This window comes from Phycodurus eques, chromosome 8 (assembly GCF_024500275.1).
Source record: "Phycodurus eques isolate BA_2022a chromosome 8, UOR_Pequ_1.1, whole genome shotgun sequence".
Lineage (NCBI taxonomy): Eukaryota > Metazoa > Chordata > Actinopteri > Syngnathiformes > Syngnathidae > Phycodurus > Phycodurus eques.
In genome coordinates this window covers 9,941,823-9,965,047 of record NC_084532.1, presented here as the reverse complement: position 1 = coordinate 9,965,047, position 23,225 = coordinate 9,941,823, and the positions used below count along the sequence as shown (strand labels likewise).

The 23,225-nt window shown below is 42.0% G+C and overlaps 1 protein-coding gene across 1 annotated transcript in view; it reads right to left on the bottom strand.

Annotated features, from left to right (window-relative positions):
• Positions 1-22,800, bottom strand: part of fbn2b (fibrillin 2b) — a 95,566-nt gene extending 72,766 nt beyond the window's left edge. Inside the window, 4 exon segments of the mRNA XM_061684150.1 lie at positions 3,623-3,724; positions 3,858-3,940; positions 19,731-19,933; positions 22,758-22,800. Of these exon segments, the coding sequence (XP_061540134.1) occupies positions 3,623-3,724; positions 3,858-3,940; positions 19,731-19,915 (370 nt within the window). The 5' untranslated portion in view covers positions 19,916-19,933; positions 22,758-22,800.
• Between the last annotated feature and the right edge of the window lie 425 nt (positions 22,801-23,225).

Genomic DNA, 23,225 nt, shown 5'->3' with positions numbered 1-23,225 from the left:
TGTTCCGGGCACGTCCCACCGGGAGGAGACCCCGGGGACGACCCAGGACACGCTGGAGAGACTACATCCTTCGGCTGGCCTGGGAACGCCTCGGGATCCCCCCGTGAGAGATGGATGAAGTGGCTGGGGAAAGGGAAGTCTGGGCGTCCCTGCTAAAGCTACTGCCCCCGCGACCCTGACCTGGATGGATGGATGTAGTTTTTAAATGCTGAGTTAAGTAACTACAAAGTAACACAGAAGTAGTTACAATTGAAAGCAAATAATTAAATAATACAGTATTACAAATTAATCTGAACAACTCATAAATTGCATAATATATTACATTTTGACATTTGCTCACTGTACCTGGTGCCTAAAGCTCACACGCATTATCAATTGTCTGGGTAAGCAATCAATTCTCTTATGCATCTCACACCTTAACGTGATTCATTGTAAAGGAGTTGGACTTTAAGATGACACCAGAATCTAATTATAAAAGGTCCTTCTCTGCTTTCCCAGGGTCCACGGGTGCCAATTTTCAATAGCCTACAGAAGCTTGTCAGTCTGATGACAGCTGTTTTTCAGCATCGGACCAAGAATGTCGGTGGCAATGATTTCTTAATAATTCCGATGAGGAAGCAAGGTTATAAAGATGACCCTCGCCGCTGTTAAGTACAGCTGCTCGACCCACTTCTCCGTCAGTCACCCTGACAACAATACAACCTGTCTTCCTGGGAATTGATGTCTATCTTCAGGTAATCAGCACGCTGACTCTGACACACACCTTTTATTGTTTTGATGAAGAAAAAAATGGGTGAAGAGAAAATGGGTGTTTTATACAGTATGGAGAACCTCCCTTAAATGCGCCACTGTTTTCTTTAAACCTCCAGTGGAAAGTTTATGTGATGTTATCTGAGACTCAGTAAAAGGTTTGCTCGAGTGTATAATGAAGGTAGTCTAATTTGGTAACTGTAAACTGCAATGAATTGCCCTTTTAAATGATGGAGTCTGTCCAAATATAGCCTTGAGCAGTTAGCACATTTAATAGAATGAGATCGAATGAGATCGATCTAATGACATGGGGTGAAGCCTTTGACACACCGGTAACCTTTGTAAACCTTCGTAAACATAGCCTCTGGCAAAACGTATATAACAAAGTGTCCAATTGGTGAAAGACAACAAGTGAATGAGCAAATTTACAGCTTATCAGTTTAAGAAGTACAGCTTAGTTCAAAATATATATTTGATTTTAAACCCAAACTATGACTTTCTCGCTTTAATGTGGCCCAGACGATCAGCCAGCACGTCTACAAAGAGATCCTACTGTGTTGGCTTCATTAGTGCACAAGAGGAAATGAGAGTTGAAGCAGAAAAGCTCATTGCTACTTTATCATGACAACATGCCTCCTCACAATGCCCTGAGCATCCGACAGTTCCTGGCCGAGAAGAACATCGCTGTGCTGGAGCATCTGACCTGGATCTGTGTGATTTCCCCCACCCCCCTCCCTCTTTCCCCAGACCAAGCGAGTCATCAAAGGGACCTGTTTTGAAGATGGGATGACATCAAGATGGCCGTGACGATGGAGCTGCGGCGGATCTCAGAAGAATTCTTCCAGGAGTTCATGAAGACGTTGCAGAGATGGATGAAAAGGTGTGTTAGACTCTCCTAGGGTTACTTTAAAGGGGAAAACCTTGTGTTTTGTAGCCTGGATTTGAAAAAAAGCTTTTGGGGGGGGGGGGGGGGTACAATTTCTGGGGGGGGCCAGCAGAGAAAGTTTGGGAACCACTGGCTTAAGGGTTGGGCAGGGACCAGATCGCAATTGGCCCTGCTACCAAGACCATCCATCCATTTTCTATGCTATTTAGGAATTGGTCCCAACACCAGTTGCACGAAAGGGGAAGGCTCCTTTCTTTCCTGGTGGGATGGTACTTCAGCGCACAAAGCAACCTCCATAAAGGCAGGTTAGTCTCATCAAAATTCGACTTTTGATGGTGAGCCAGGCACTTTCTCAGCTCACAAATGTTCTTCTGGATTCCCTGATGCTTGACTGCAAACGATCACTCATACTGCTTCAGAAGCATTATAAGATAATGTGATCATGATACACAGACCACTACCACAGGCAAATTAAATTGGCTCACATCGTACCGACATCTCAGTATTTTCCCCTCCACTCCCCGCAAAACCAATAAAATGGCTCCATAACTCACAGTGTGTATGAGTGAGTGACAGTTCAGCTGAGCTCTTCTAAGCTTTGTAAGCTTTAATTTATCGGTTCACTTTCTGTGCCCTTTGACCCATTCTGGAACATGACTTCATTGCTCTTGCCAAAGCACTGATGCTGCAAGAGATCAGTGTGCATCCTGCTGTACAGGTCAGAGGCTGTCCCCGCCCCATCCTCCATGGCCTTCCTCTTCAGGGGAGGTCACCTTTCGTTTGGACACACACAGATCTTTCTTTACACTCGCTTTGCACGTGTGTGTGCACCCAGCTAGTGTTTCTTTTTTAAATTCATGTGATATAAGATTCAGTGCACATAGGTATGTGAAATTGTGCGAGTTGGGCGTTTGCGCGCTTCACACGGAATGTAAGCATGTGTGAAGGGTCTGGCGGGAGGCCAGGCATGACTGATGAGCTGACTTTGACCTACTAAAGCATTGAGGCTGAACACATTGCACGCCACTTAATACGCACATCCACACGTACTTTGCACGCTACCAAAGTGGGCTTAAAATATTTGCTAACTTCTAACCTTCTCATTTAACTTTTACTTTAAGTCTGCACGAATCCCCCTAAGACAATTTTGACTTTGTGCGCCTCACCACATACTGTAGATGTACTCCTCCTCAAAAAGGTCAAGGCAATCAGAATCGCAACAGGAATTGATCAACTGAAGTGCTGGCAAGAGACTCCATGTGTAACTCTGCACACCCAATACAAGCAATGCGTCCAGTGGGAAATAAAACTGTAGTGTTTGAAACAACATTATTTTATAAGTAGCTTGACCAGTTTGGGTTGCATGAACAAAAATCCCTTCAGAGAGATAATAATGCAGGGAAAATTAGTTTCTAAATCTAAACACATGGTAGATTGACAACCCTCCTGGAATTTATATAATATTGACATTCTCTGGCCAGAAAAGCCAAAACAGAATCCGAATCATCCAATCCATTCCAAATAGATTTCAAGGCCACATTAAAAAGCAACAAGGTTGACCAAAGTACTGTGTATCTCATTAAAACACAAATAAAATTTAAAAAACACACATGCATATACAGTATATGCACATACATATAAAACCAATAAATCACTGAATACCACAGTAAAACATAAATAAAACCCCGATCTGGCAACTTTTGCACATGGTTGGGGAATGCCAAGTAGAAAAAGTGGGTTTTAAGAAGTCATTGGGGAAGTCACAAGTTATCTGCAGACCTCAATGATCAGGATTGAACAAATATTTGTAGAAGATCACCGAATTAGTAAAAAGTAAATCATTAGTAAGTGCAATAGATATTTGAAAATTATTTTCTAAAAATGCATAAGGTTTGCATATGCAAAATACCAAAATTACTCAATTACTGTACTTTTCACAGGTTTGTGTTTCCCAGTGTTTCTGTGGAGAGTGTGATGTCAACTCACTTCCTCCTCCTGCTCCACAGCTGGAAGACAGCTGCCCGTTTGAACAGGTGCACATGTTGGGTCTGGAACAGAAGCCATCACCACAGGAGTTCCTGCATATTGCTGTTAGGTCAAAGGAGAAAGGGGAGAGGCCATCATTTTAAACATCAGGTAATGCAGCAACAGAAATATGTTATTTTCTCCTCTGGGCTTGATTTGATGAGAGTGAAGAGGATTAATGGATGGTGGAACTTACGGACAATACACTGGTTCCCGCCTGGCAGAGTCTTCCAGCCGGGGCAGCAGTACGAATGGAAGCGAGAGCCACACACATTGGGTCTGACACACAAAAGAAAGAGCAAACAAGTTATAAATTAGCCAGCATATTTGAGAGAAACCCCTAAACCAGGTGTGACAAACTCTTTTTTTGTCTCGGGCCGCATTGTCGTTATGATTTTCCTCAGAGGGCCGTTAGGACAGTGAAACCATCCATCCATTTATCCATTCATCCATCCATCCATCCATTTTTTTTACCGCTTATCCTCACTATGGTCGCGGGCTGCTGGAGCCTATCCCAGCTATCTTCGGGCGGGAGGCGGGGTACACCCGGAACCAGTCGCCAGCCAATCGCAGGGCACATAGAAACAAACAACCATACGGGCAATTCAGAGTCTTCAATCAACCTATCACGCATGCTTTTGGATGTGGGAGGAAACCGGAGTGCCCGAAGAAAACCCACCCAGGCACAGGGAAAACATGCAAACTGCACACAGGCAGGGCCGGGATTTGAACCCCGGTCCTGAGAACTGTGAGGCAGATGTGCTAACCAGTCTACCACCGTCCCAGCCTCAGTGAAACCATATAAATGTTTAATCACCAAAACATATTATTACCATTACACAACAAATTGAGGGATAACGAGTTTTGTAATCAGAAGACAAGGATAATAGTTTGTTCAAGTATTGTTTAAGTTACTGTAGAAGAAGGGTTTGGTAACAGAAAAATGCAATATCTTAACATTATTGTTTATTATTATGACAATTTGGAATTTGGGTACAGATTTTAGCAAAAATCACAGAAGTTGATGAGCATGATTTGCTTTCACGGGCCACATAAAGTGATGTGGCGGGCCGCATCTGGCCCCCGGGCCTTGAGTTTGACACCTTTGCCCGAAACAAATGGACAGCCTTGCGTGTTAAGTTCCAAACTGGCCAAGACCTGCTTTGCTTATGCCTTTCGAGTAAACAAAACAAAAAAATGCAAAGCTCTCCCCAGTGATACATGATGGGCTTCCCAGAGAGGAGATCATGGAGAGGAATGGGTTTTTCAGGTTTTTGGCCATCACTGGCCAACCGCACAAAAAAAAAAAAATATCAGGTCTGCTCTACACAGTTGACAGATGTAACAGTCATCGCAGCCTATGGAGCGTTTGATTGGTCTAGGCCACAAGCTTTCCTCTCAGGAAACAGCAAAACCACATTTGCAAATGACTGACATTACTCACACACAAAAACACATTGAGGCTTTACAAACCAATAAGAGGAGGACTCTTTAACATCCATGTGCTTACTGGAATTAAAAATAAAAAATAAAAACCCTCAACCCTAAAAAACAAGTTCAGTTGTGATACAGTGTACCGTATGTATGTACCGTAGCAATTTGAAATGATTCCAACAGTGTGGTTGTAATAATGATATCCATCAAGAACTTTCAAAGCACATAATGATGGTTATATCTGTGATCATTTGTGTTGTGGTCCGTTCTAAGCATTTGCTACAACCAAGATTTTAGTCACCACAGACTGGTCAATTGGGATAGACACTTACATTGGTAAAGTAATTTGCCTCAGAGATCACATCTACACATCCAATTTCTATCTCCAAGGGAATCATTTATGATGGTCCTTTTAGAGGATGAGCAACTTCTTGTGTTTTCTGAAGGCTATTCCATGGAGTTGAGACCAACCTAACTTCAAACACTTGACTCTTAAGACCCATCCATTCATCCATTCTCAATACCGCTTCTCCTGTTCAGGGTCACGGGGTGCTTGAGCCTATCCTAGTAGACTTTGGGGCGAAAGGTGGACTACACCCTGAACTGGCCGCCAATCAGGCGCAGGACTCATATAGACACGGACAACCATTCGCACATACGCAGTTCAGTGGGAACTGAAGCCACGTTGCCTGCACCCAAGTCAGGGAAATGTACCACTACACTGCCAGTGACTACCATTCAAGCCAAATACCTGTACAGTACAATAGAACCTCCAAAGTTCAACTACTATTTTCAGAATAGATAGGCCTCTAAAGTCACACAAAACCTCTGAGTTAGAAGCATCTAATGGACCTGAATGTACCTCGGTATCAAAGGATTAACTCTGCGTATTTAGCCTTTTCATTGGCTTTTTGTGGCTTTCTTTGACACTCTTCCGAACTCAACAAGGTCAAGAAAAGAACGAGAAAAGAATGAAACATCCTCTTTGCAGCGTCCTCAACTAAAGAGAAATTATAATCCTGGTTGAGACACAAGTTTGTGATTTCTGAGCCATGTGATTCATAATGATGCCTACATTTCCAGTCATACAACTTGTTTTTGATTAAACGTTCCCTGCCTGTTAATACACCATCATCCCTATAAAAGGGAAGGATAGCTTTCAAATATTTGTTCAGGGCTTAAGGCAATAGTTACGAAATCCTCAAAGTGACATCATCAGAGTGACTTTTAGAGTGCTCCCACTGGAGTGACAGACATTTTACAAGTTTTTCCAAGTTCAAAAATACTTCACCTAAGCTCACCACTTGTGTCTGTTGTGACAGTGGTAGTTAGGGGGGGGGAGCGTTTTTTTTTGTGTTGAAATTGGTTATAACAGCAATTCCGAGTACAGTTTTCATTTGATCGCAGTATGTTTTAAGCTATTTTATCGATAATCAGACAGCCAGTCTCTTTCCTTTGAAGAAGGCCTTATGACTGATTTTTTGGTCATAATAATTGTATTTATTATTTTGTGTGTAGACTATGTTAATAGTCAATTTTAATAAATAATTGTGGGATGCCCTGTGGTCTTCTATAATTATACATTTTCAAAATGATCTTAGTTCAATTGTAATCCTTACAGGACTTTTACATTTGCCTTTCTATTAAGATACAACCCAATTTCTGAAGACAGGACACTTAAAAAGTCTGTCGAGACTTTGCAGCACGGGATCTCAAAGATTAACGCTTTGACCAGTTCAGGTTGTAGTGCACATTTTGCAACTGGGATAGGCTCAAACTCCATGTAGAAAATGAAATCTAAATGTCATTGACCAATACGTCAAAATAACTGTGCTTAAGGGCGACACATTTTGCCAAACCTACTATTTCTAGTATTTGGGATGTAAGATTGTCTCTGTGGTGCCTCTGTAAACATGTGAAATATGAAATAAAATCTTCCATTCGCATTCCTGAGTTCCAGAAGTTTTTCACTCCCGAGCCAGCGCTGTCAACATAGCAAACACATGTGCTCTCACAAGTGGGTCTTCTATACGCAGGCAACCAAGGAAAGGGGGTGGTCTTAGCCAAATATGGACAAAGCCAATACAAAACTGGGTCGAACAGAAATAGCTGTCAAAGGGGCCTTTTCTGTACAATCATATGACAAAACCAAGGCCTTTTTTTTTTTTTTTTTTATGAAATTTACAGTTTTATACTAAGTCCATGTTAGAGAGGCACTCTACGGAGAGCTAAATAGCCGAAATAGGGGACCTTTAAAAAAATGTTCTTAAGGGAAAAAACTCAAAGTGGGATTGATGAAGAGTTCTTAAATTTCAAGTCATTATAATGTTGAACCAATTCATTAGTCCCACAATGGGGAAATTTTAAAAATTCTAGAAATAATGAAAACAATTCAATTGAAACAATAATTTTAGTCACTCATGAAACTCTTCTTCTTCTTCTTTTCCTTCCGGCTTGTCCCTTTAGGGGTCGCCACAGCGCGTCATCCTTTTCCATGTAAGCCTATCTCCTGCACCCTCCTCTCAAACACCAACTGCCCTCATGTTAAATCGTGTGCGTTGGCCAGAAATCGAACCCGGTTCAACTGCTTGGAAGGCAGCTATGCTAACCACTCGAGTATTTGGGATACAATATTGTTTCTATAGTGCCTCAGTAATCATGTGAAATATGAATTAAAACTGAGTTCCAGAGGTTTTTCTGCCGAGAGGCCTGAAATCAGGTCATTCGAATTTCTTGTGCTTATCTAAGTCACTAGTGAAGATCTCCGCCAATCTCCCCACCCCTGAGCCAGCGCTGCCAATATAACAAACACGTGTGCTCTCGCAAGTGGGTCTTCTACACTTGGGCGACCAATCAGAGGAAAGGGGCCGATCTTAGACAAATATGGACAAAGCGGATACAAAACTGGGTCAAACAGAAGTAGCTGTCAGAGGGGTCTTTTCTGGACACTCATATGATAAAACCATGGTGTTTTTAAATGAAATTGACACTTTTATACTAATTCCATGTTAGAGAGTCACTCTACGGAGGTCTAAATAGCCAAAATACAGTACCTTTAAAGCAACGCACTGAAGTTGTTTTTAGCACATCTGCCTCAGAGTTCTGAGGTACAAGGTTCAAATCTTGGCGTTCTTGTGTGGAGTTGGAGTTGTATGTTCTCCGGGTACTCTGGCTTCTTCTCACATTAGAAAAACATGCAAGTTAGGTTCACTGAAGACTCGAAATTGGCCATAGGTGGGAATGTTCGTCTGATAGGTTGTTTGTTAGTATGTGCCCTGTGATTGACAGGCGACCAGTCCAGGGGGTAGTCCACCTCTATCCCCAAGTCAGCTGGGATAAATTCTAGCCCACCCACAACTAATGAGGACAAGTGGTATAGAAGCTAGCTCGATGGATAACACTCTTAAATGTGTGTAAGCATTCTGTATAGTCAAGGTCACATTGCGCTCAAAAGCGCATAAATGGGATTAAAGAGCACATTTGACCTTCCATCAGTGTGGCAATGACAGGTGGGTTTTGACAAACAGGTGGAATGGCAAAGGGAGGAATTTACATCTCAGTAGTAGAGAAAGTAGTAGGGGGAAGAGGTAGGGGTAGAAAATTAGAAGCAGTGGATTCTTTTTGACATTGGCCAAAGCTAAAACATGACATTAGAAAGTCTGAAGGGGATAGCGCTGGAGGTGGACATGACGGTGGGAAAGGAAAAGGAATGGGGGATAAGAGGGAGGGAAAGCAAAACAAGTTGATGTCGAAAAGAGGAGGAAGTCGCAGTAGGAGTGGAAAACCGAGATACGGAAAGGAGAGGCCGTAGCAGAGTCTTGGTGAGGGCTCAATTTTCTGGGGCACAAACCAAACATGCTGTTAGGGTCCAAAAACACCTCAGCAATGCATAGAGTGAGCCGTGAGCATTCCACTGCTAAATGAGCGACTGATTTATTCCCTCCTCTTGTTTCTCCAGAGTGCTGAAAATATTCCACTGTTACAGACTGGGAGGATGGTAATATATGACAGATTATATGCGCCTGACCCTGAGGTGTTCTCATTTGTTATTCTTCCTCTGCCCCTCTATCCCAGTCTTTCCTGCAGGTCAGCGCCTGCTCTCTCGCAGGGCTTTAGAGGGCCGACTCCAGTCAAACAGAATGAAAGACAGACATAAAAAAAGAGTTTAAGCCCCGGGGGTTTTCCTCAATATTGAAATGTCCCACTGTTCTCATGGCTCAATCTAAAGGAGATTAACTCTTGTGCGTCCACATTGTGACCTTTGAAGCTGCCTCCTGGCCCGTAAATCGCTCGTTAACTTCCATTAATAGCAATAAAAGGAAAATGGCTGCCACCTCATCCGAGGGAAAATGTGAGGCAGGGACCAAAAAAGGAAAGGGGAAATGCATTGACTTGACAAAGGGAACACTAACTCAAATAACCTTAAAAAGGGCAAACACTTTTGCATGAATTCTACTTTTTACCTTCATTAAGCAAAAGGGCAAGCAGCAATGTTTGGATTGCAGTTAGTTAATTGCACTGAACAAATAATATGTAAACGCAACACTTTTTTTTTTTTTTTGCTCCCAATTTTGTTGAGCTGAACTCAAAAGTCTATGGCCTCTGGTATTTCTCTCAAATATTTTTCAAAAATCTGTCTAAATCTGTGTTAGCAAACTCTTCTTTTGCTGAGATAATCTATCCACCTCAGGTGTGGCATCTCAAGATTCTGATTAGATAGCATGATTATTGCTCACATGTGCCTTAGGCAGCCCACAATAAAAGGCCACTCTGTTTTAGAGTGGCCTACAATAGCCTTAGGCACACCTGTGCAATAATCATGCAGTCTAATCAGCGTCTTTATATGCAACACTTGTGAGATAGATGGATTGCCTGGGCAAAGGAGAAGGGCTCACCAAAACAGATTAAGCCAGATCTGTAAAAAACATATTTGAGATAAATAGGCCTACTGCATACATAGAAATAGTCTTAAATCTTTGAATTCAGCTCATGAGAAATTGTAATGAAAACAAACGTTTTGCATTTATAGTTTTGTTCAGTCTAGTTAGCCACAACTGAACTCAATAGAGAGTAATTTGGGGGTGAACAAATTTTCACTTTTGTTTGAGGTATTCTGCTTTTGCCATTTGCGTGCCAAATTTTCCTTCTACTTCCGAAGTTTGTGATATTTCAGTAAGGGATCATTTCTATTGTAAATAGTTTTTTTCTTTGTTTACTATTGCATGTTTGAAATAAATGTTCAAACTATTAGTAAGTTTTGACTGGCAGCATGCTTTTGTTCCCTTATCTTACCTACATTTGTGCGCTATATGGTAATGACTCAGTTGAGATTGTTGTTGTGTTTGCACTTTATCCTTCCTTCCTTATATCCATCCACACATTCATCCATCCAAGTTTGCATTTTAATTTCAGTCACAAGATCACTGTCCTTTGTGATCACCTGCCTCGTTCTTGTAAGAGTGTACGCTGCCGTTTGCAAAAACTGCTGCAACATGGACAGACAAACAAAAACAATACAGTGCTGTTTTTTTACTTTTATTAACTGTTTATCGTTGCTAGAGGTACACTGATTGCTGTTCGAGTTTTAAACATTCACTGGTTCTGAAATTCTTCAACAATCTTTTCCTTTGGCCTATAAAGCACCGATGTCATTCCTCTGAGTTTCCAGTGAACTGTTACATAATTAGAAAGTCCAACATCGACACGGCCCAAGGGTCCATCCACTCATGCAGGAATCCACAGGGTCAAAGAGTAAAGCAGTTGAGAGCAGCCTGTTCGACCGACAACGAAGGGCTGCCACGTGACCACAGTCTGTTTCCGTGAAGACGAAGACCAAATCGAAGTTTAGGTCAGGTGCCCGACTACCTTGTATGTGTTAGTTTCAGTGCCCCGGTCAAAGATCAAAAGTCATCCGGCTGGTATTTGAACCACGTTGAGGGTGATGTATAGTTGCCTGAAGCAACACTTTTGCCTTTTGGCCTGCTATGAGATAAGCAGTGAGGAGGAGTGAGGAATGTATAGAAGATGACCCAGGTGGTCATGAAGAACTGAGATACCAATAAAAGGTACACCACAGCAGTAACAATATTCAACAGTAAACATTTGATCAGTGACTTGTGCAACACACCCAAACCAGAGCTTATCAACTTGTGTAGCAATTTTTAATGTAAGATTCATCCAGCTTGTCCTTATTCCTAAATGATGGATAGCACCTATGTGAAAAATTCCGAAAAATAGATACCTAAGCTATCAATCCATCTATTTTCCATACTGCTTATCCTCACTAGGGTCGCGGGCGTCCTGGAGCCTATCTCAGCTGACTTTGCGCGAGAGGCGGGATACACCCTGAACTGGTCGCCAGCCAATCGCAGAGCACATAAACTAAATGAACTAAGCTAAACTAAATAAACTAAATGCAAATGCAAATAAACATAAAATTCATGTGAAAAATGGGAGTCTCCCACTCTTCTTGAATACAAATTCTTCCAAAGCACTACTCAGGCAGGTTTGGGGTAGAAAATGTTCAATTTTATAAAGTGTCACAACATTTTATTTTCTTTAAAAAAAAAAAAAAAAAGGGCAAGGTGAGCCAGACATTCTTGGGACTGCTAGAGGACTCCGTCCATTCAACTGGTCCTAATTCCGTACTTTTGAACTAACTGTCTCTTAAATCAACTAGCTTCCAAGGCGTCTCCTTTCAGCAAGGCTTGGTAAAGCTGAGTCGAATTTAAGGTGGTTGCCAGGTAAGAGCCGGAATTCTGCCTCACTAGCAAAAATATGGACTATTAAAGGGAAAATGCGCCACTTTTTTATTCACTTTTTGGTCTGCATTGAAGGTAATTGTGGTCAAGCGAAGCTGTTAATTCCTCGCTGTGTGACGTATTGATCGAGAAATGGCTCCTGTAGACGAGCGTTTAGTCCTTTCACGTGTGCAATGACATCATTGTTCTAATGGACATCAGCATGGATCTCTTGTCCAGCATGGATTTCTTGTCCCTGCATTTTGGTGGTAGCCAATCTGAGCCAAAGCTTTCAAGGTTACATGATGATTTTATGAATATGAACATTATGAATCATGTTTTATGAATATGAACATTATGAAAATAGCAACTGCGTTCTTTGACTACCAAGCAGCACAGTTTGGTTCGAAGATACCATGTTAACTAATCCTTCCTGCCACAATTTTCAACATAATTTTGTTGGTAGACTCGTGTATGGTACTAATTTTAGAGATCCAGCTGTGAACTGACCAATCAATATGGCAATCTGCCTCTTTACATAGAATTGTGTTCCTTCTCTGTGTATCCTCCATCCTCGCACAGTCAGGGAAGATTCAGCAACAGTTCAGATGTCACAGCGGTCTTAAATTGGAGTATATTTAAAAAGAATGTTCTGCCCACACTTGAACCACAAAAGAATTCATTTTATTTATATATATATATATATATATTAATCCTATTCAAAATCACCTGCAGGTCTCTTGTAACAAATGCAGTCGTATAGCTACATTACATTGGCATTGTTTAAAGACGAGAGTGGAATGGGAAGGTAGCGGTACATTTGGAACAATAGAGTAGATTACGATGGAGAGACAAAGCCCTTTGTGTTTTTCTTTTCCCATGAGCGTATGTTTAAACAATGAAGTTCCTCTTTTTGGTTGTATTCACTTACATGTTACGCTACATTCTTTGGGTATGATGTCATTCTATGTACGTATTGCAGCTAATCCCGCCTATAGCCCTTAATGACATAAATACTGTACAAAGTCGATCATGGTTCACTGGCTCAGACCATACTGAGTTGGACCAAATTGCCGCTTAGTGGCAATCAGGTTACAGACTCCATCTGTATTATTCAGGAAATAGAAAGTCTTTCAAGATACATCCAGATGTGTGTATGTGTGTGTGTTTATGTGTGTGTTTGTGCATGTGTTTGTGTGTTTGAGAGACATGTATTAAGTGGAAGTATGTGCCCCACCACGCTGACGCCGACTCTGGAGCCGGGCCTGGCAGGGGAGCTTCATTCAACTCTGTTGTGCTCCAAAACTGCTCAGAGTCCCCGTTTCATCTGTAGAACGCCTTGACAGAATGTGAAGGACCGCATCAGAATGTGACAGTCTGGGAGGGAACGTACTGGCATTCATGGTAACCGTAGTGCGCCTTTGAGCCTCTGGGACTCAGCAGCCCCTAGCCCACAAACGTCTGTTACGGATACTGTGATAGCCCCGGAGAAAAATTAGCAAGACTAGACTACAGAGAAAAAAAATGGCCACAATACCATGCTACAGTCAAACAGGCAGCCGAACCAATCATCGACGGCGTGGGGGTTGGCAGCTCCTCCGATGGGGTGGCCGCGACCGTGGAGGCCCACAATATAGTGTTTTTCTGGTACAGTACAAGTCAGCCAAAATAACACTCAGTAATCACTCAGCCAGGCGCTTTCTCACATCACCCCAATGCCGAATAGAACATACTTTTGCTTCGCATCAGCCTCCCTGCACTTGCAGGCCCCTCAACACACGCGTGCCAAAGGTTGTCGACCCCTGGTCTAGCCTTTATGAGATTTCCTGATTGCATCACATCACCATTACCTTTACGTCACGATGTTAGGAGATCACATATTTTAACAGAACTTGCGTGCTCTCAGATTCAAATATTTTCCCAAACTGAGTAATAGTACGAAGGATACGGCAGTATATCTTCCCAAAAATATCAAAAGAAAGAATTTTCAATGTGATCTACCTTCAAATGCAGACCGGGAAGGCCAAAGGCCTTGCGCACAACGTACTCTTTCTGTACACCTTCAGTAAGGATAGTCGGCAGCCAAGGTAAAGCACCGAAAATGTAATTGGATTCTTTAAAGGCATCAATGTAAAAGGTTTGGTCCACCGTTTGAGATTTTATCCTATTATACACAACCTGTAATGGTTCTCAAGCAGTGTTTAAACACAAGAACTCTCAGCTAGGATTTACGCTCTTCAATCAGCTAGCTACATATACCATTAACACTAATTGGACATATAAATACTGTATAATGTTGGAAATGTTTCCTTGACATTATAAATAGTCTGATGTTTTTATGATGCATGCGAGGCAGCGTTCAAATCTAAAACACTTTCAGGCCTTCCCACAAGCAAAAATCCTGCTTCAATTAAAGCATTCAAGGCAGTCAGCCAAAAGTCTGATCGGAAACAAAACTGAATGGACTGAACCTCGTAGTCAAAACTACTCAGCATCAGCACTAGCGGCAGATTTGTGGATATAGAATTCTCGCCAGCAAATAAACACTGCACGTTAGCCCAAGGCCAGCATAATGGCCGTCATTACACTAACCACCCTGCATCTGCCACACGCACAGTTACTGACAGTCCACTGTGATTGCTACAACACTTGGATGAAAGCATTTGGATGCACTGCAGGGTGTTGAATGTACCACATATCGTTGTACTTTCAGGTGAATCGGTGACCTTCAACAACTCCTGTGCAACACGAGTTTTACCTCCCACATACTTAAATCATTCCTTGCCTCCTGCCCTCCCGGTTAACTTGCATATAGGCATATTTGACATAGCTGTCAGTGGCAGTGACTGAGTTAAAAGTTCCCCAAGATCGTTTTTACTCATCAATAATCGGATAATTATACAAACATTAAATGCACAAAAGCCTTGGGATATACCTGTTAGACCCGTTAGGATCTTAAGTCTGCATGTTACCAAGACATTTCGAACAAATGTATGCGTCCAACATTGTGGTGTGCTCTGTTCCCAGAGCACAAACCAAAGTCGATAAACGTGTGCTTGGATGAATTTGGTGCAGAAGAATCCTTACCCAACTACACCAAACTAACCTTTGCCTTCTCAAATGTTCTTCTAAATGCTTCCAAAAAAATCCCACTGACACATTCCAATGTCTTAGAATATATAATGTCATCCCAGACCCAATTTCCTATATAGCTATAAGGGCCAGGTGTCACAATACTTTGTCAATATAGTGCATATTCCCTCAAAAGGTGTCTCAATATAACTCATTTCACATTTGAAACTCTTAAAAATATTTTTTCAGCCAGCGACAAACTGTAATAAAAACTATAATAAATAAACTAGACACACACAGCCAATTTGCTTTGGACAGCTAACTGCAGCTCCCGGGGGAAGTAAAAATATACTGACAGTTGCCAGCCAACATTCAAATTAACAGTCAGATTTCATGTCCAAAAGACCTGGTGGTGGTACACTGCAGATATTTCAATTTTTGCGCAATCTCTTTCTTTTAATTCATTGAGCACATGAAAAGAAAAAAAATCATTGCATGAGACTTTCATCCCAGTCAATGCAGTGTTCCCACAATTTCACACTGCAATGGATCAATTCTACAAGCTTTTCTTGCACTGATTGTTCTTTTAAAAAAAAATAAAACATTTTAATCACTCAGTGTTTGATGAGAATAATACTCAATTGCACAACGCCTCTTGGTTTATGGTCACGCTACTAGACAAACTGTGAATGTACACTGTAGATTATTGCTCTGTCAGGTCATATATTTAATTTTGGCAATAGAATGCCCCCCAGATGTTATTCAATGAAAACTTGAGACATGTCAGGAAACACAAACCAGATGATGAGCTGTTCAACGCTAAGTCAGCCAAGCCCAAAAACAGACTCTTCGACCGATGCCTTTATAGTATATAACTGGACTTCTAATTTCTTACTACTCGGTATTCTTGTTCTTGAAAATTTAAACAAGCAATATGTCATCCCTATTTCTTGAGTGTTAACCAACAAAGTTAAGAAAACACAAGAGTACTGTATGTGGGTATACTCTCTCTCCATCATCCTTTGCTTTTGCTGCTTTGTCGCCTACAACCGTGAAACAAACGTCCCTTTTCATAGGACCTTTGGGTGATAGACTACATCATTTCCTGTGGCTTGGCCTAAGGGCAACCAAATGCTGGGACATATGGGGAGCATGATTGGAATAACTGAGTTTGACAACGGGACCCTACAAAACGTGCCTTGTTTTTTTAAAATTATTATTATTATTATTATTATTCCACGCAGTAGCGCAATCTACAAGGCCAACTGATGTTGCCGGTTCCACAAAGTGGAAGATTTTGAATAGCCTTTAACACCTTTAAAAACATGCATGTCCACAGCTATGGTATGAAAAAATGTCAATGAACACAATCCATTTTATGAGGATGGTCGACCTCCAATTAGGTTGGACTTCAAAACAATTACAATTTCACTTTACTAACAATTTTAATTGTCATACAAATGTAAAACTAAGTTAACTCTTTTATAACAGTAAAATGTAAAAACAATCTCTCTACCATTCTACCAGTGTGCCATAAATACGCCTCATGTATTGTTTTTTTCACCTCTTATTGTCATACAAGTGTAAAAAGAAGTTAAACACTGTTAATAGTCAAATGTAAAACTATAAAACACTTAACGTTAATCTTATTGTTGACAGCAAGTGCATATGGGGACACTGTCATCAAAAAAACAAAGCAAAAAAAAAAGTAAAAGGCAAAACAAGAATGCAGTTACAGTGCAATAAGCTGACATCATGCATGGGTGCAGTTTTTCTGAAATTTTGTATGTATTGTTGTATGGATTGTCATTAAAAGGTCTCCTGTATTTTCTTTCATTTCCACTCTAAGTGTCCTAATACGTTTGTTCATATCAGTAAAGGGGTGTGCATTTGGTAGCTACGGTGGGGACTTACCCAACTTAATCGATCTCTCAATATCACTACTATCTCGTTACAATTATAGAAACCATCAATACTGCAGAAAACACAACATAACAGCATGGATCTGTCCCATGCATGTACATCATCTGGAGCAATTCAGTATCAAGATTTATCTAGTAAGATGACCAAAAAAAACACACACACACAAAAAAAACACATCATGCTCACCAGAGATGTTGATTATTAAATGTATTAATGAGTGCAGATCGCAAAACGTGTGGTGCAAGGCATGCTTTGAGCACTCAATCAGAAAATGGAAAAAATGGCGATGTCATCAAGGGCCAGCGAGTTGACCCTGGCTGGCCCTGTGAGGACAAATTTGAAATCCATCCACCCATCCATTTTCTGAGCTGCTTCTCCTCACAAGGGTCGCGGACGTGCTGGACCCTATCCCAGCTATCATCGGGCAGGAGGCGGGGTACACCCTGAACTGGTTGCCGGCCAATCGCGGGGCACATACAAACGAACAACCATCCGCACTCACATGCACACCTACGGGCAATTTAGAGTCGTCAATTAACCTACGATGCATGTTTGTGGGATGTGGGAGAAAACCCACGCAGGCACGTGGAGAACATGCAAACTCCACACAGGCGGGGCCGGGGATTGAACCCAGGTCCTCAGAACTGCGAGGCAGACGCTCTAACCAGTTGTCCACCGTGCCGCCAATTTGAAATCTGAAGGGTTCAGAAAAAATCGAACATTCACATTCAGGTACTAGAAGCAGTGCATGTTGTGAATGAACTTATTCAAATTCATGGAACAAATGTAAGAATGTAGGTTGTCGATGTAGGTCAGCGGAGGGCGTTAATGGATCTGACGGCTCACTACTGGTCCATATAGTCATCGCACTCAATGCAGATCACCCAATGTACATCAGCTGCCTCAACTTAGCACACCCCTCAGCGACAGTGAACTACTTTCTCCAGCTTACAACCAACGCACACGGGAAGTTGGGTCACGCTCTCCCTCATCATCCCCACATGGGACGTAATGTATAGAGAGCTGCTTTTTCCTCCCTTTCCCATGTAATGTCAATTTGCTGTAAATACATGTGGAGAGTTGAGCACGCCAGGCAGCCTTGTTAAGGCCAAACATGTGCTGTTTTGGGGAAAACAATGCACTAGTATTCGGCAGCATAATTTGATATAAAGAGGGCGGGCCTCACGCCAGAGAGCACAGCAGTTGAAAGGGTGCTGCCAGGAAATCAGAGGGGGTAAAGTTATTTCTGGTTTTAGGCCTTTTCAGATACAATACGTCGACAAAAATCTCCAGTTGTTTATGCAGGACTGGAGTAGATGCACTTTTCCATTATTCTGCTAATGAAGCTGTTTCATTCAAACTTTCCACGGTACAGTAGAGAAACACAAAAGCCACTTCCACACTGGACACCATTTTCACTGCCTTTTCCCGACGTGCTATCCTATGTTGAGGTTTGAAGTTGACTCATTCATTCGCAGGCTTCCGAGATACTTTTCGATATGTAACCAGTGTTGGACAAGTTAATTTTCCAAACGAACTAGTTCAAAGTTCAGTTCACCATTCCAAAAATCAAGTAGTGCAGTTCTTAGTTCATAATTGAAAAAATGTAACTAAGTTCACCGTTCAAAAAATTGAATCGTTCATAGTTCCTTTTTTTTTAATATGCTGCTGACAGGCTATTACCCACGGAATAGTGGCATTTCATTTCCTCATTGTTGCCACCCATTCACTCTACAGTAGCCAGCTGCAGCTTTTACCCTACAATCTTGAGGGGAAACTTGTTGCTTGAATAGTGCTTTTTTTAATGAGGAAATGAAACAAAAACCGGACTTTTGTCCTTAAAAACACTCAACACACTGTGACAGTAACGATGGTGAAAGGAAAATGATAATTGCATTTCTCGCAGCTCTGGCTGACGATATTAACAAGATATGTTATCTTTATCTATTCTTATAATAAAAATTATGACAGTGTAATCGCATAGTTTTAACTAAAGCATTCTGATACAAATAATCATTTTCCAAGTACCGTAATCAATTTTTACATTTATGTACCAAAGTACATATTCGCTCCCATTTGCACAGTGCCCCTGAACGCCCCTTGCGCACTCGCGCAGTTGAAATGTAAACATGAATAGCACTAATTGGGTGGCCAAACACAGCGTTTTTAACCTGACATATGAAAGCTCGTACATTATGTGTTCAGCCAGGTTTTATCCTGGAAGTCCCTCACAAAACCTTCCACTCTTGAATGAAAAGGAAAACCATTGACAGATGCCAGAATGAGCGCGTTCTCAGTATCATTCATCTCGTAGAAATGAACTAAGTTCAGTTCACGATAGCCCAAAATATGAACCAGTTCACGAACTTTCCTTCATTGAACTGGTTCAGGTACAACACTGCATGGAAGTTGAAAGTGCCACAAAACAGGCCAAAAATTCTTGTAAATTCAACAGACCACAGAAAAGAAAAATATTAACAAGCCAGACAATGAATAGATGGATGAAAAAAATAAATTGCAAAGCATGTGTATTCAGGTTTCAAAATGGTCAAGAAATGAGACATTCTTTGAGCTTCCAGACGCTTTGGGCGTGTCGTTGGGTGCTCTGAAAATCCAGCCTCGAGCTGTCAATTAAATAGTTATTCTAGCGTGGATTCCCTGCTCCTCTGCGTTGCGGGGAGATGAGCGATACACAGCACGCGTATTCACGGGCTGCAGAGAGTCGTTCCGCCCCTTTGTTTCCTTTGAAATTCAGCGGGCCGTTAATCGATGGAGGTACTCGTCAGCCGCGACTCGTTGCGAGGAGGCGTGGGGGGATCCCATGGTCACGCGTTTCGAATTGCGGCCTTCGGCGGCAACAACCAGATCGTTTTTAAAGACATACAGTAAGTTATCCTTACCCTCTCAGTGTCTCCTGGCCACGGCGCCGAACCCGCTGCGCCTCTCTCTGGTCCGGGGTGGCCGTGAAACGGCTAGCCTGGAGCGGCGCATTCCCATTCGCAGTCTGACCGTACGCCACCTGGACTGGTGCAAGACACACCGCCACCCATCCGAGCAGCACCTGGGCCAGCTTCCCTGATCCCATTGGTCCGGCCAGTGATCCCTCCAAATGAAACACAAGCCTTTTACTGTTCCGTCTCAGACTCTCTGATCACCGTTTGGACCCAGACTGAGCAGAACAACCTTGACCTGGATCCAAACCAAGTCCTGGTGTGCACTCCACAGTCAGGGCTGGAAAGAAAAGAAAATTGAGATCAAAGTCCAGCAAAAGAGAAAACAGAGGTTCAGTATGCCTCTCACATTTACACCGAGAACGTGGCTCAGCTCTTGCAAGAGGCCACGTATTAAAATTATAGGGGCTGACTTATTTTTACACTTGCATGGCAGTCAAGAATGTTAAATGTTACTTAAACCATTGCCTGCATAGTTAATAAAGGTTTTATGACAGTGACAGTCAGACTCTATAACAGCATTTGTTTTTAATTCAAAGGTTGGCCCGCATTCCAGTATGGACTGCGTTGGATTGTACTTTATTGTTTTTTGCACAATGCATAATTCCACTTTATTCAAAGGGTCATAATGTTTTGGCCAGTTGTTCTCATCAACGCACAGCCATATTTATTCCTTGACAATGGGTTATGAGTATAGACTACTGTCTCTGGATTTAAAGGTTCACACCCTGAAAACGTTGGAAAGCTAAACCCCTAAAAGCATTGGGCCTGCCTAGAGGGAGCCAAAGACACACAGTCGAAGGGCGGAGAAGTAAATGGTGAGGCCCGAACAACCATTGACCGAAAATGTGTTCCCTAAAAAAAAATCCGGCATTCCACAAGAAAACGTCAGACCAGTTAATAGAGGCAGACAAATTACTCATCAAGTATACCAATTATGTTCATTATGTAATTTAGACAAGCGGGAACATTTGAAATCATTTCATCTTGGATGAGCTCACCTCATACAAGAGCTGTATAGTCTTTCCATTTCTGGCTTTTTGGGGTACGTTACAGTTAAAAACACCCAGGGTCCCACTGAATTGGACAGCCTTGAGGTTTATTTTCTCTTCACCACCTCATTATAGACCATAGCTTGAAGAAAGAACTGCGGGGCCCTGGTCAGACTCTACCAGCCATGGCTCCCACCACAAGACATGCAGTAAAAATAAGACTGGACAAAGATATCTGGCACACATCACTTGAAAAAAAAAAATCCTAATGTTCGACAAGGATGATGAGCAGTCAAGGATGCCGACTTGACAGCATTTGGCAGAGATGAAAGTATGATTCCCAATGAGTGTGTGTTCCTGCAGTCTTTTCGACTTTTCCACTAAGAGAAAATGAACTCCTTGTCGTAAGAGCGCTGAGCGCCACAAGGGATTCTTCTCCATTACATTACAGATCAGAGCACTTTTACACCACAGGCTGTCGTAATAAATCTGGATAAATCTTTTGTTTGTACAGTTTAAGTCTTTACCCATCCATCTATCCATTCTCAAAACCGCTCCTTCTGTTCAGGGTTGCGGGGCGCTGGAACCTATCCCAGCTGACTTTGAGCGAAAGGAGGGCTACACCCTGAACCGGTCGCCAGTCAGTTGCAGGGCACATACAGACACAGACAACCGTTCACGGCGTCACCGAGTAAGAACTGAACACACCAAAGTCAGGCGAATGTGCTATACCACTGTGACAAAATCTGAACAAGAATTTAGGCAGAACGAGAACCCCAAGTTTAGTTGTTAGATGCTGAGAGTAAAGCACAGTTTAATGACAACAACATTCTGGCTCATTCAAAATGCCAACCGTTTTGTTGATGGAAAATATACTTTAAACGTGGAAATGTGGAAATTGATAACAATGCTGCAATGATGTCCAGCGAGAAGATCGCAGCACTCACTCAGCACCCAAAAACATGACTCTGATGTTCTGATATTTTAATTCTTTTATTTTAATCCTCAAACATAGAGAGGGCAAATTTGCAGGCGAATTCCTGTGATACGGTGTGCTGTATTACCCAACATGTTATATTTGTATTAATTTAACCCAGCAACACGGATATATGCACTCGTTTTCGATAGCAGGTAAATGGAACCTATCCCAACTGACTTTGGGCAAGAGGCGGGGGACACCCTGGACTGGTCACTCCACCTCGCAACAGAACCACTATTCTACTGTACTGCCTTAACATGGATACGTTTATGCCAAATAGGATGCAGGTTTACAATGTTGAAACAAACAACAACAACAACAAATAATAATAATAATAATAAATTAAATGAAAGAATTAACTGAGATCTTTTTAGTTGCACGGTGGGGAAAAATGAAACCGTGATATTACTCTATGTTTCCTCTTACACTGCAGTTTTCCAAACACATACAATGTTGAACTACAAGAAAATGGAACTGTCTAAAAATCAAAGTTGTCTTTTTCGTGTGTGAATCAGATGACTACTGTATATTATACTGTGTACTTTATACCACAGGGCTGCAGCACTGAGTCCTCGCAGAAACTTTATGAATGGAAATAAAAGCATCAGCCTGTACGCGCTTCATTAAACGCGACGTGAAGCAAAAGTGAGCGGCACAAATAGGAAAGTTTGTACTTTTGCCAGGGGAAAGAAGCAAAAACGTCACCACTAACGTATTTTTTTTTTGGACATGCAAGGCAATATTAAAAGCCGGTTTGAAAAAAAAAAAACACGCACACACACACACACACACACACACACACGCACGTGAACATTGCAATGTCAAACTTTTGCACCAACTTGCAGCATTTTAACGCTCACGTGACGTGAATCTACTCAGTGGACGGGCTAATCCGCCTTGAAACGCGCACTAGCTTTTGGAACAGTAGTCACCCCCTCGAACTCATTGAATAAATCACATTAAACTCTTTTGCCATGAGATTTCCAATACGCATGCCCGCAATACCTTGTCACAATCGGAGCGCCTTGCCGTCGAGCAGCCCGCTGTCGGAATTAAGAGGCAGGAATATGTGCGCCGCACAGATGGAATATTCAACTACTATAGGCTTGTGAGGGGGAGTAGGGGGGGGGGGGGAGAAAAGTAAGGGAATTGCCCTGTTTGGGATAAGGGGAGGGAGTAAAAAAAAAAAAAAAAAAAAGTATGTGTGTGTGTGGGGGGTTAGTGGGGTAGTAACGGTCTAAAGGACAAACCCACATTCCTCAAGAAGACTCCTGGAGTTGTTCTAACAGGGGCCAGCAGTGCTCAAACGTCACTATCATCCCTCCTCCAGGCAAAAGGACACCACACATGTGATAAGATGCATTTGCATTCACATCTGCCTGTAGAAAAGGAGCCCACTTTATCAACAAAAAGAAGGTGAAGGGGGTCATAATGGAGTCCAGTCGGGGTTTGACAGAACATAAATATACTCCA